Below are 14,135 nucleotides of genomic sequence, written 5' to 3'. Positions count from 1 at the left end.
AACAGGTGACGTGTTTATTGTGGATGCTGTTCTCTGGAGCCGGGCTGGCTGGAGGCTCTATTGGGGTCTGGGGAGTAGGGTTCTCCCCAGTCACCAGCCCCAGAGTAGACAGATACAGTAACTCAGAATCCAAACCAGTTGCACATAAATAGAAGGAGGTTGGCAAAAGAAACAAAACAAAACAAACGAACCGCAGTTTCCTATGCTAGTTCGACGGAGCCGCAGCACCTTATCCATGCACGGTCTCGTTTCTTATTCCGTTTGCATGTTCAGGCTTTCATCTGCTCTGAAAAACTTCATCAGGAGGCAGAGGGGACCCGCCCCACCTTTGGATCTGACTCAGCAGCACCTTACTGACAGTCCCCTTGCTATAGTCTCCTGAATAGCAAATGAGTCAAGAAAACCAAGGAAGGTTCTCCTTAAAAACAAAACAAAACAAAAAAACAACAAAAATGCTTTCACGGTCCTTTGCACCTCCCAGTTCTGACAAGTGAGCAATGTGTCCCCCAACGCCCAAGCAAACAAAAGAATATACAGAGCACAAGCCATGCATCAGAATAAAAACATATTGCACGTGATTACAAGAATCTTCCTGAGAGCCCTCGCACTGCAGACACCCAAATACTGGCTTTGATCCAACCAATCTCTTTCGTATCAAAGGTCGTTCACACACCCATGTACGCCCCCTCCCCCCAAATTCAGGTGGCATTAAGCAAATACTTCACATGATTATCCTTTGCTCTTAGTCAAACTCAAAACCGAAGCTGGGTTTTAATTTCACACACAATAAGCACATGGCAAAGGCAAGGTGAGGTTGTTTGCTTCAAACCTTTGTCTATCTTCTGACAACCTTCCTCTGGGTGGTTATCAAAATTCTACTGGTGAACACAGCATCTAAGACTTGGAATCATCTGGAACTGAGAGTCTGCAAGTGGTCCTCCCTGACCACATACTCTTGAACAGGAGCCGTTTTTAACCACAGATCAGCCACAAAGACAGTTTAAAACCTCTGACCCTTGCTTGGGACAGGCAGTGTGGCTATTGAAAAAAAATTTTTTTTTCCTAAGGAATTTTCAAGTATCATAAAAATCCCTGATACGGTATGTAAACAAGACATATTACAGAACAAAAAGGTCACTTCTGGAAGAAGCAGCATGTGAAATATCTAAAGAGCTGAGAAAGGTTTTAGGTTCAATAACAATAACAAAGGCAAGACCCTGTGCCTCGAAAGGCAAATGCGAGGGGATAAACACCCACCTACACACACACACACACACACACACACAGGAACCTCTGGAGGGAACCAAGGAAAGAAAAGCACCCAATACGGCATTTTCCAAGAATCCTGAAACCTCTTGGGCGGCTCCTGCTTTTTCAGTGGTGTAGCTGCCATCAGCAAAGAGTGATGAAGTCTTTGTTGCTAAAAACTAGACTTGCTTCTGGGCCAGGGTGCTATGTCCAGCTCCCAGTCTCCTGGCCTTGCACCAGGTCTTTCTTGATCAACTGGGCCCCCTGCTGGAGGGGATGGTCGCCAGCCATCCCCTGGCACCCCAGCTGCCCGCGGGCAGAAGCCATTTGTTTTAAGAGGAAGGCTCTCCGGTGAGGTGTGCCATCAAATGTTTTCGCTCTGGGTCAGTTTCACTTAAAAAGAGCACACACCCTCCCAGTGGCCTCGCTCTGATGAGCTCCCCTCCGCGGGATCTTCTTCCTCTGCCCGGGTCTTCAAGGACTCCTCCTGTGGCTGAAAGTTGCTCTATCTGTCGAAACAGCCAGCGGGGAACGCGTGGCTCCCGCCAAAGTAGCTGCTTCCGTAGTTGGCGGCCAGGCAGTGCCTGGGTTCGGCGGCGATGGCCATCTGCATGCTGAGGGAGGCGGGCAGGGGCACAGGACACACATCCAGGGGCTGGAGGGAGGGGTATGGGGCATGGAGGGCCGAGCCGGTGCTCCCTGAGAGCAGGGTCCCCGAGCGGTGGGCTTGCAGCGAGTCCCGGTAGGCCAAGCACAGGTCCTGCACGGGGCTCTGGAACTGCGCCAGGGCCAGCGGCTGGCTGAGGGTGGGGTAGGCGGGCATCTGGAACAGCACCTGGGTGGGGGCCGGGGGCGTGCCGGGCACCACGGCCAAGGCCTGGCTCTTGACTGCAACGGCATCCTTGAGAATGTTGTCGTAAGCTCTGAAAGGAAAGGGCTGGGGTGAGAGGTGGGGGAGTGAGCCCCCCGGGTGCCTCGCTGGGTGGGGTATGAGGAGGAGGTGCGTGTGCCTCTGTCACCTGGGACCTTGCCGGGCCTGTGCTCGCTGCCTGCAGTCTCTTCCCAGCCCTGTACCAGTTGCACTCACGCCACAGGTCTCAGTTTGAACTCTGCTTCCAACCTCCAAGTCTCTCCTGACCCCTCGTGACCAAGTGAAGTGTCCCCCCAGCTCCTGCACTTCCCATTTCAGCATTCAACACCCCAGGTGAGAACGTCCTGGTCACCACCTGAGCCCCTGGTGCCAGCTCCGCGAGGGAAGGAGCCCGGGTGCTTTTGCTCCCCGGCACAACGCCTGACACAGAGTGGGCGCTGGAGGGCTGGAACGAGCACAAACCCTGTCTTCAAGGCACTTCCAGCCAGGTTCCATCCCTCGCAGGGCCACTCCTTAGCTGTCAGAGCCCAAGCAAGCTGCCCCCGAGGCCTAGGTTTCTCACAAGTTTTTTTGTTTTCTTTTTTTCCCTCTCAGAAAAGAGGCTTGTGTAAGAAAGAAGGAAATGGTGGGCTGCAGCAGACCTGCAAAGGGGCTATCAGAGAGCTTGACCACTGTGAGGAGCCCTGCCATGGGGAAGAGGCCAGGCTGCTGGCTAGGTCTCCTGGGCACCAGGCACCTGACTTTGGGAATCTTCTAAAAAACACAAACTGAAAAAAAAAAAGGCCTAACTTGCAGGACTGACATTTCAGAGGAATGAGGCAAAGGCAGCCACTAGCAAAGGTTCCCACCTAAGGAAGCAGAGGGGGGCTCTTTGGGGCCTATGGGCCTTTGCTTCAACCAGCCTGAGCCACTGGCCACTCCGTCCAGCAGCCAGGATATGCCATGACCTGCCGGGTGGGAGTGTGGCCACCCAGGAGCTGATCTGGTCTCCCTGCTCACCTCTCTGCAGTCACTACCGAGCTCTGTGGCACCCAATATCACTCACGGTGTGAGGTCCACGATGCCTTAAAGTATCTTTCTGATGTACTTAATGTTCCCTCTCCAAGATTCCCAGAGTCCCATGCAAGGAGGCCATGGCTTCTTAGGTTAAGCCACTCTGGGCTTACCTGTCTAAAACGTTGGCTAAGCGGCCACGTCTGAGAAAAGAGATTTAGAGTGAGAGTCCTTTGACGTGATTTTAAGATTATACTGGGACTCATAACAAACCACTCAGACATTTAGAAGGATGAGTGCACAGATCTCTTCTCCCTCGCTCTTTGACCTTGAAAATGCAAACCCAACGCCATCCAAAATAGGAAGGATCCAACTCCCTATACCCAATTAGGTCAGGAGTCACCCTGCTTCATTTTACATGAGACACTTTGGCTGGGGAACCACCATAAGCCCCAGATCTCAGGAAATCACCTGTGGTCTGAGAACAAGTGGGACCTCGATGTCAGGAGAGGAACTTACGCCAGCAGGATTTCAATGCACGTGCTCAGGTGTTCCAGTGAGTAGTTTGAGATCCTCTGTAGGTCTCTGGTCCAGTAGGGAGAAAGCTGCAGGCAAATCCTAGAGGCCCCAATGCATGCTGCGGCAACCATGGAAGGCTGGAATTTGTAGAAAACATGATCTGAAAGAGAATCACAGAGGGAAGTCAGCACCAAAAAGCCTCCCTTGGTGTTCCAGGGCCTCTCCTGCCTCGCGCCCCTCTGAGAACCGGTGGACAAAAGTTAGGTTCAAGGCTGTTCATTGCTGCGCTATACATAGGATGAAATATTAGAAACAGCGTGAAGTTCCCCCCTTGAATATTAAACACTCTGACTGTTAATCTGGGATTTCTGACGTTGGCCAAGAGCAGCGGTTTTCAAAATATTGTTCAAGGCTTCCAGGGGGCTGCAAGGGGCCTGGGGATGGGCAGGAAAACATTTGTCCTTTCTTTGGTTAGGGGTGGATGACATGCCATTTCAAAGGCTCCCATTTTAGGTGTGACTATGGGCCACTTATTACTAGTAACAATGCTTGGCCCACTACCTACCAAAAAAAAAAAAAAAAAATCTGTTGAATGAATGAATGAACAGCTGTAAGAGTGTGATATTCCTAAACCAAAATTGGCAGTTTGCTGAGGTTTACTGGGGATGCTTAACATTCCACTAAGATGTCTGGCAACACAGCAATGCTGGAACTACAAATGGGCAAAGGCAAACACCTGAAATACCCACAATTTTCATGAACAGTGCTTGGTTATCAGAACATTATGTTGATTTACACTGTTGATTTTCAATTTCTTGAAGTTATGTCTCTTAAAATATCAACTGGGCAGTGTGGCATAATGGTTACCGTCACAGCCCAGGTCATAGACTCCCCAGGTTCAAGCCCTTGCAATGACCCTGCCTAAGGCACTTCACCTCTTGCACATCAACTTCCTCATCTGTGAAATGGGAATAAAAGAATTAACTTTTTCTGTAGGGTTGTCCTGAGGTTTAAATGAGATAATGTATGCAATGCATTGAAGCAAGGTGCCAGCACACAGTAAGTGCTCAATTAATGCTCAGCTTCACTATCATTGCTATTGTTATTCATGACTATTTTGGCTGATGGTGGGGTGTTGGCTGATTGTATCCACAGCATTTCTGGTCCAGTATTTCACCTAGTAACTAAATAACTAAAGTTTTAAAACACTGAGAGGAGTACGCTTCAGAGCAGAGCCCCTGAACAGGGTAACCTTCATTGCTAAAGCAAACATAAACACAATCCACCCCCTCCCCATCTTATGTGTAGGCTGACAGCTCTGTAGGACTCACCTGCCTGTGAATCTGTGCTATTTAAATCATCTGCAATGTTCCCAGTCACCGTAAGAAAAATTACCAGGTTACCTATAAGTGTGTAGGGTACTGGTTCTCTTTTTTTTTTTTTTTTTAATCATCATTTTATTGAGATATATTCACATACCACGCAGTCATACAAAACAAATTGTACTTTCGATTGTTTACGGTACCATTACATAGTTGTACATTCATCACCTAAATCAATCCCTGACACCTTCATTAGCACACACACAAAAATAACAAGAATAATAATTAGAGTGAAAAAGAGCAATTGAAGTAAAAAAGAACACTAGGTACCTTTGTCTGTTTGTTTGCTTCCCCTACTTTTCTACACATCCATCCATAAACTAGACAAAGTGGAGTTTGGTCCTTATGGCATTCCCAATCCCACTGTCACCCCTCATAAGCTACATTTTTATACAACTGTCTTCGAGATTCATGGGTTCTGGGTTGTAGTTTAATAGTTTCAGGTATCCACCACCAGCTACCCCAATTCTTTAGAACCTAAAAAAGGTTGTCTAAAGTGTGCGTAAGAGTGCCCACCAGAGTGACCTCTCGGCTCGTTTTGGAATCTCTCTGCCACTGAAGCTTATTTTATTTCCTTTCACATCCCCCTTTTGGTCAAGAAGATGTTCTCCATCCCACGATGCCGGGTCTACATTCCTCCCCGGGAGTCATATTCCACGTTGCCAGGGAGATTCACTTCCCTGGGTGTCTGATCCCACGTAGGGGGGAGGGCAGTGATTTCACCTTTCAAGTTGGCTTAGCCAGAGAGAGAGGGCCACATCTAAGCAACAAAGAGGCATTCAGGAGGAGACTCTTAGGCACAAATACAGGGAGGCCTAGCCTCTCCTTTGCAGCAACCGTCTTCCCAAGGGTAAAACTTATGGTAGAGGGCTCAACCCATCAAACCACCAGTCCCCTATGTCTGTGGTCATGTTAGCAACCATGGAGGTGGGGTAGGCGAATACCCCTGCATTCTCCACAGGCTCCTCAAGGGGGCACTACATCTTTTTTTTTTTTTTTTCCTTGTTTGTCTTTTTTCTTTTTCTTTTTTTTTTTTTTAACTTTCCCTTCTTTTTTCAAATCAACTGTATGAAAAAAAAAGTTAAAAAGAAAACAAACATACAATAAAAGAACATTTCAAAGAGACCATAGCAAGGGAGTAAGAAAAAGACAACTAACCTAAGATAACTGCTTAACTTCCAACATGTTCCTACTTTACCCCAAGAAAGTTACATAATATAGCAACATTTCAGTGAACTTGTTCCTACTACATCCATCAGAAATTAACAGACCATAGTCATTTCTGGGCATCCCCAGAACGTTAAATAGCTTATCTGTTCTTCTTGGATTATTGTTCCCCCTTCCTTAATTGCTCTCTACTGCTAGTTCCCCTACATTCTACATTATAAACCATTTGTTTTACATTTTTCAAAGTTCACATTAGTGGTAGCATATAATATTTCTCTTTTTGTGCCTGGCTTATTTCGCTCAGCATTATGTCTTCAAGGTTCATCCATGTTGTCATATGTTTCACCAGATCGTTCCTTCTTACTGCCGCGTAGTATTCCATCGTGTGTATATACCACATTTTATTTATCCACTCATCTGTTGAAGGACATTTGGGTTGTTTCCATCTCTTGGCAATTGTGAATAATGCTGCTATGAACATTGGCGTGCAGATATCTGTTCGTGTCACTGCTTTCCGATCTTCCGGGTATATACCGAGAAGTGCAATCGCTGGATCGAATGGTAGCTCTATATCTAGTTTTCTAAGGAACTGCCAGACTGACTTCCAGAGTGGCTGAACCATTATACAGTCCCACCAACAGTGAATAAGAGTTCCAATTTCTCCACATCCCCTCCAGCATTAGTAGTTTCCTGTTTGTTTAATGGCAGCCATTCTAACCGGTGTTAGATGGTATCTCATTGTGGTCTTAATTTGCATCTCTCTAATAGCTAGTGAAGCTGAACATTTTTTCATGTGTTTCTTGGCCATTTGTATTTCCTCTTCAGAGAACTGTCTTTTCATATCTTTTGCCCATTTTATAATTGGGCTGTCTGTACTATTGTCATTGAGTTGTAGGATTTCTTTGTATATGCAAGATATCAGTCTTTTGTCAGATACATGGTTTCCAAAAATTTTTTCCCATTGAGTTGGCTGCCTCTTTACCTTTTTGAGAAATTCCTTTGAGGTGCAGAAACTTCTAAGCTTGAGGAGTTCCCATTTATCTATTTCCTCTTTTGTTGCTTGTGCTTTGGGTGTAAAGTCTAGGAAGTGGCCTCCTAATACAAGGTCTTGAAGATGTTTTCCTACATTATCTTCTAGGAGTTTTATGGTACTTTCTTTTATATTGAGATCTTTGGTCCATTTTGAGTTAATTTTTGTGTAGGGGGTGAGGTAGGGGTCCTCTTTCATTCTTTTGGATATGGATATCCAACTCTCCCAGCCCCATTTGTTGAAAAGACCATTATGGCTCAGTTCGGTGACTTTGGGGGCCTTATCAAAGATCAGTCGGCCATAGATCTGAGGGTCTATCTCTGAATTCTCAATTCAATTCCATTGATCTGTATGTCTATCTTTGTGCCAGTACCATGCTGTTTTGGCAACTGTGGCTTTATAATAAGCTTCAAAGTCAGGGAGTGTAAGTCCTCCCACTTCGTTTTTCTTTTTTAGAGTGTCTTTAGCAATTCGAGGCATCTTCCCTTTCCAAATAAATTTGATAACTAGCTTTTCCAAGTCTGCAAAGTAGGTTGTTGGAATTTTGATTGGGATTGCATTGAATCTGTAGATGAGTTTGGGTAGAATTGACATCTTAATGACATTTAGCCTTCCTATCCATGAACATGGAATATTTTTCCATCTTTTAAGGTCCCCTTCTATTTCTTTTAGTAGAGTTATGTAGTTTTCTTTGTATAGGTCTTTTACATCTTTGGTTAAGTTTATTCCTAGGTACTTGATTTTTTTAGTTGCTATTGAAAATGGTATCTTTTTCTTGAGTGTCTCTTCAGTTTGTTCATTTCTAGCATATAGAAACATTACTGACTTATGTGCATTAATCTTGTATCCCGCTACTTTGCTAAATTTGTTTATTAGCTCTAGTAGCTGTATCGTTGATTTCTCAGGGTTTTCTAGATATAAGATCATATCATCTGCAAACAATGACAGTTTTACTTCTTCTTTTCCAATTTGGATGCCTTTTATTTTTTTGTCTTGCCGGATTGCCCTGGCTAGCACTTCCAGCACAATGTTGAATAACAGTGGTGACAGCGGGCATCCTTGTCTTGTTCCTGATCTTAGAGGGAAGGCTTTCAGTCTCTCACCATTGAGTACTATGCTGGCTGTGGGTTTTTCATATATGCTCTTTATCATGTTGAGGAAGTTTCCTTCAATTCCTACCTTTTGAAGTGTTTTTATCAAAAAGGGATGTTGGATTTTGTCAAATGCTTTTTCAGCATCTATTGAGATGATCAATTGATTTTTCCCTTTCGAGTTTTTAATGTGTTGTAATACATTGATTGTTTTTCTTATGTTGAACCATCCTTGCATGCCTGGAATGAACCCCACTTGGTCATGGTGTATGATTTTTTTAATGTGTCTTTGGATTCGATTTGCAAGTATTTTGTTGAGGATTTTTGCATCTATATTCATTAGGGAGATTGGCCGGTAGTTTTCCTTTTTTGTAGCATCTTTGCCTGGTTTTGGTATTAGATTGATGTTAGCTTCATAAAATGAGTTAGGTAGTGTTCCATTTTTTTCAATGTTTTGAAAGAGTTTGAGTAAGATTGGTGTCAGTTCTTTCTGGAAAGTTTGGTAGAATTCCCCTGTGAAGGCATCTGGCCCTGGGCATTTATTTGTGGGAAGATTTTTGATGACTGATTGGATCTCTTTGCTTGTGATGGGTTGGTTGAGGTCTTCTATTTCTTCTCTGGTCAGTCTAGGTTGTTCATATGTTTCCAGGAAATTGTCCATTTCTTCTACATTATCCAGTTTGTTGCCATACAGTTGTTCATAATATCCTCTTATAATTTTTTTAATTTCTTCAGGATCTGCAGTTATGTCACCTTTTTCATTCATTATTTTGTTTATATGGGTCTTCTCTCTTTTTGATTTTGTCAGTCTAGCTAGGGGCTTGTCAATCTTGTTGATCTTCTCAAAGAACCAACTTTTGGTGATATTTATCCTTTCTATTGTTTTTTTGTTCTCTATGTCATTTATTTCTGCTTTAATCCTTGTTATTTCTTTTCTTGTACTTGGTTTAGGATTGGTTTGCTGTTCATTTTCTAGCTTCTTCAGTTGATCCATTAGTTCTTTGATTTTGGCTCTTTCTTCCTTTTTAATATATGCGTTTAGTGCTATAAATTTCCCCCTTAGCACTGCTTTTGCTGCATCCCATAGGTTTTGGTATGTTGTGTTCTCATTTTCATTCGTCTCTATATATTTAGCAATTTCTCTTGCTATTTCTTCTTTAACCCACTGATTGTTTAGGAGTGTGTTGTTTAACCTCCAGGTATTTGTGAATTTTCTAAGTCTCTGATGGTTATTGACTTCTAATTGTATTCCATTGTGGTCAGAGAATGTGCTTTGAATAATTTCAATCTTTTTAAATTTATTGAGGCTTGTTTTATGTCCCAGCATATGATCTATTCTGGAGAAAGTTCCATGAGCACTAGAAAAGTATGTGTATCCTGGTGATTTGGGATGTAATGTCCTGTAGATGTCTGTTAAATCTAATTCATTTATCAGATTGTTTAGGTTTTCAATTTCCTTATTGGTCTTCTGTCTGGTTGATCTATCTATAGGAGAGAGTGATGTGTTGAAGTCTCCCACAATTATTTGGAAACATCAATTGCTTCCTTTAGTTTTGCCAGTGTTTCTCTCATGTATTTTGTGGCACCTTGATTGGGTGCATAGACATTTACGATTGTTATTTCTTCTTGCTGAATTGCCCCTTTTATTAGTATGTAGTGGCCTTCTTTGTCTCTCAAAACATCCCTGCATTTGAAGTCTATTTTATCTGAGATTAATATTGCTACACCTGCTTTCTTTTGGCTGTAGCTTGCATGAAATATTTTTTTCCATCCTTTCACTTTCAGTTTCTTTGTGTCCCTGTGTCTAAGATGAGTCTCTTGTATGCAACATATTGATGGTTCATTTTTTTTGATCCATTCTGCGAATCTATATCTTTATTTGGGGAGTTTAATCCATTTACATTCAACGTTAAAACCGTGAAGGCATTTCTTGAATCGGCCATCTTATCCTTTGGATTATGTTTGCCATATTTTTCCCTCTCTCTATTAATATCCTTTATTGTACCCATACCGAATCTCTTTAGTACTGAACCTTTCTCCAAGTCTCTCTGTCCTGTCTTTGTTTCTCTGTCTGTAGGGCTCCCTTTAGTATCTCCAGTAGGGCAGGTCTCTTGTTAGCAAATTCTCTCAGCATTTCTTTGTCTGTGAAAAATTTAAGCTCTCCCTCAAATTTGAAGGAGAGCTTTGCTGGATAAAGTATTCTTGGCTGGAAATTCCTCTCACTCAGAATTTTAAATATATCGTGCCACTGCCTTCTCGCCTCCATGGTGGCTGCTGAGTAGTCACTACTTAGTCTTATGCTGTTTCCTTTGTATGTGGTGAATTGCTTTTCTCTTGCTGCTTTCAGAACTTGCTCCTTCTCTTCTATGTTTGACAGTGTGATCAGTATATGTCTCGGAGTGGGTTTTTTTGGATTTATTCTATTTGGAGTTCGCTGAGCATTTATGATTTGTGTATTTATGTTGTTTAGAAGATTTGGGAAGTTTTCCCCAACAATTTCTTTGAATACTCTTCCTAGACCTTTACCCTTTTCTTCCCCTTCTGGGACACCAATGAGTCTTATATTCGGACGTTTCATATTATCTATCATATCCCTGAGGTCCATTTCGAGTTTTTCAATTTTTTTCCCCATTCTTTCTTTTATGCTTTCATTTTCCATTCTGTCATCTTCCAGGTCACTGATTCGTTGTTCAACTTCCTCTAGTCTTGTACTATGAGTGTCCAGAATCTTTTTAATTTGGTCAACAGTTTCTTTAATTTCCATAAGATCATCCATTTTTTTATTTAGTCTTGCAATGTCTTCTTTATGCTCTTCTAGGGTCTTCTTGATTTCCTTCATATCCCGTACTATGGTCTCATTGTTCATCTTTAGTTCTTTGAGTAGCTGCTCTAGGTGTGTCTCTTCTGGTCTTTTGATTTGGGTGCTTGGGCTTGGGTTATCCATATCGTCTGGTTTTTTCATATGCTTTATAATTTTCTGTTGTTTTTGGCCTCGTGGCATTTGCTGACCTTGATACGGTTCTTTTAGGGTTTGTAGACCAGTTGAAGTCCTTATCTCTAACTTATCAGATCTACAGCTTCGTGGAGTACACTTTCTCTAACTAACCAGCAGGTGGCGTCCACGAGCCACTTGTTCTCCACAAGCCAGATCTCCCCTGCTTAGCCTTTTTGGTGAGTGGGGGAGTGAGTCTTGTGGGGCCCAATTGGTGTACCAAGCTTGCGTGTGTAGTTGGTGTTGCCTGCACTGTATGTGGGGCGTGTTTCTGGGCAGTCGGGGAGGGGGGGTGGCCCTAACAATCAAATCTCCCTGATGATCCTAGAGTTTTAAAGCTACTGCAATAGTCTAATCCTTCAGTTCAGTCCTGCCACAGTTTGTCTCTGCCACTGACCCACAAGTCTTTGGTATTGGCGTATGGCTCCTGAGACTTGCAAGTGGGCCCCTCTTCCAGGCTGTGCACCCCGGGTCCTCTGTTGAGGGATGACTGTGCTATGTCACAGGTGAGTGCCGTCCCCCCAGGGCAGTTCTGGGCTGCTGGGCTGTGTTGGGAGGCTCCCAGTCTGCTCAAATGATGGCTGAATGGGGCTCTGTTAATTCACACTGCTCCCCCTTCCCAGCTCTGGGACATTCAGCTGAGGTTGCAGGGAAGGCTAATGTCCACGCCCAGTTTTGTGGTGTGTGCCTGTTATTTGAAGCACTTCCGTCACACTGGGTTGTCTGGGGCAGCTCTGGGCTATGGGGCTGGCGATGGGCAGGAGTGTTTCCTGTCCACCAGGATGGTGGCTGTGAGCGGACACCCCCCTTTTCTTGGGAAGTTGTGTTGTTTAGTGAATTTTCTCAGCCACTGGATTATTGCCTTTTGTCTCAGAGCTCTCTTAGTTCTGCTCTTGACTTGACGTGCCCAAATTTCAATTCTTTGAAGCTTTCTGTATTGAGCTTCTTAGAGTAATTGTTTTAGAAAAAGCAAAAAGGATTTAAAAAAAAAAAAAAAAAACGGCCCTCCTCAGAGATCTAATGGGTTATTGAAATGCTAATAGACAAAGCAACCAGGGCCATTAAGGAAAGGTGCACAGGGCAGAGAGATCAGCCTTGCTTCGGGATTTGCATATGCGCCTCAAGGCCTGATCTCTGCCCTTCCTCTTTCTGTGTTCACCAGAACTCCAAAAATCCTCTGCTTTTATTTTGGAGTTTTTCGTGTTGTTTTTTTTCTATGCCTGTCTCCTCTCTGCTGGGCTGGCTGCTCTCAGAGTCTCTGGTGTCTGGTCTCAGTCTATCTATGGTTGGAGTTTGAATCAGTAGAATGAGTTTCCGATAAGAGCAGCCACTGCAATTCTCCCTTCTCCTTCCTGGAGCTGACAGCCCCTCCTCCCCCGGGACTGAGCCTGGCAGGGAGGGGCGCGGGTCCCCTGGCCGCAAAAACTTACAGATTTCGCTGATCTCAGCAGTTCCACGTTTTCATGAGTGTTGTATGAAGTATGCCCAAAGACAGATTGCTCTGTGGTGTCCAGTCCACGCAGTTCCTGGCTTTTTATCTACTTTCCTGGAGGAGTAACTAAAACATACAGCTCACCAGTCTGCCATCTTGCCCCGCCTCTGGTTCTCTTTTAATGTTATTAGTAACACACTTGGCAATTCCTCATCACTTCTTTGCTCATCTCCTCATTCTTTATCTACTGCGAGCAAGGGACTGGGTGCACAGACCCTGGACAGTAGTGCAGCCCGTCCCTGGTCGGATGCGCCTCTGGGTGCCACCTGACCCCCGCCCCTGTGTGGGTGAGGAAGGGGTGGGTGGTTGTGACCTGGACCCCTGCCCTCCCCGCTGCCCTTACCTTGGAGGGTGACCTCTAGGAAGTAATGAGCGTATTCTTTGAGGCACTCTTTGGTTTTGTGGGGGAAGCTGGTGGGCCAGCTATGGCAGTGGTGGTCCTTCTGGCTGACGGAGGCCAAGAGGTAGTAGTCTAGGAAGTGGGCGGGCGTGGGGAGGCAGAGGTTCCAGCCGAAGGCCTCCAGCAGCAGCAGCTCTGTGCTCAGCAGCTCCTTCTTGGTGAGGGTGAAGTTCTGGCTGCTCAGGATCCTCGTGCTGTTTATCTGCTCCAACTTGGGTACATGGTCTTCCCTATCCTCGAACTTACCTGGGGGAGAGCAGAAGTTACTAGAAGAGAGCGCTTGCCTGCACCCAGGAAGCTAAAGACCCACTATGCGTGGATGGGCACTGGCAGAGGGGACTGAAAGCAGAAGGGCCAGATGGCTAAGGGTTTCAGAACAGACACTGTATGTCTGTCACACCTGGGCTTGAAGCCCCATGCCACCACTTCCAGCTGTGTGGTCAGGGACAGGTGGCGCACCCTCTCTGTGCCTCAGTTCCCTTAACTGTAAATGGATCATAATAAGCCTATATCTCATTAAGCTTTTGTTAGAGTCAAAGAGAAAATGCACACCAAATGCTCAGGCCAGCATCCAAAACACAGAAGGCACTCAATAACAGCATCAGCAGTGAGGGCTTGGGGAGTTAGGGGGGGCCCTGTCTGGACTTTACCAATCCAACCGCCAGGCCAGACTCAGAATGACCTAGCAAATCTGAGCCTGTCTCATCAGATGTGTAAAAGCCCTTCAATGGTTACTTCAGCCATCAGTACTGAGTTCAAATTCTACAAACAGAGTCTTAGTTTGGGTTCTTCCAGGAAAGGTGAGCCCAATAAACACCAGCAGGTTGGAGAAGGAGACAGGAAAAGGAAGGAGAACAATAAAAGGGCCTTATCAAGCATGTCACCAATATGGGCAACTGAAGCTTAATTTTACTGTACAAACCAGAGATCGAGGGAACAGATGTATTTAT

The 14,135-nt window shown here is 44.7% G+C and overlaps 1 protein-coding gene across 3 annotated transcripts in view; it reads right to left on the bottom strand.

Annotated features, from left to right (window-relative positions):
• CCNJL (cyclin J like) overlaps positions 1-14,135 on the bottom strand; it is a 72,978-nt gene continuing 58,843 nt past the window's right edge. For all 3 annotated transcript variants that reach the window (XM_037798903.1, XM_037798902.1, XM_037798905.1), the window contains 3 exons: positions 13,129-13,431; positions 3,632-3,791; positions 1-2,171 (listed from right to left, as the gene is read on the bottom strand). In XM_037798903.1, the coding sequence (XP_037654831.1) occupies positions 1,754-2,171; positions 3,632-3,791; positions 13,129-13,431 (881 nt within the window). In that variant the 3' untranslated portion in view covers positions 1-1,753. The remainder of the gene's footprint in view (positions 2,172-3,631; positions 3,792-13,128; positions 13,432-14,135) is intronic.

Source organism: Choloepus didactylus, chromosome 11 (genome assembly GCF_015220235.1).
Source record: "Choloepus didactylus isolate mChoDid1 chromosome 11, mChoDid1.pri, whole genome shotgun sequence".
Classification (NCBI taxonomy): domain Eukaryota; kingdom Metazoa; phylum Chordata; class Mammalia; order Pilosa; family Megalonychidae; genus Choloepus; species Choloepus didactylus.
This window is presented reverse-complemented; position numbering and strand designations above follow the sequence as displayed.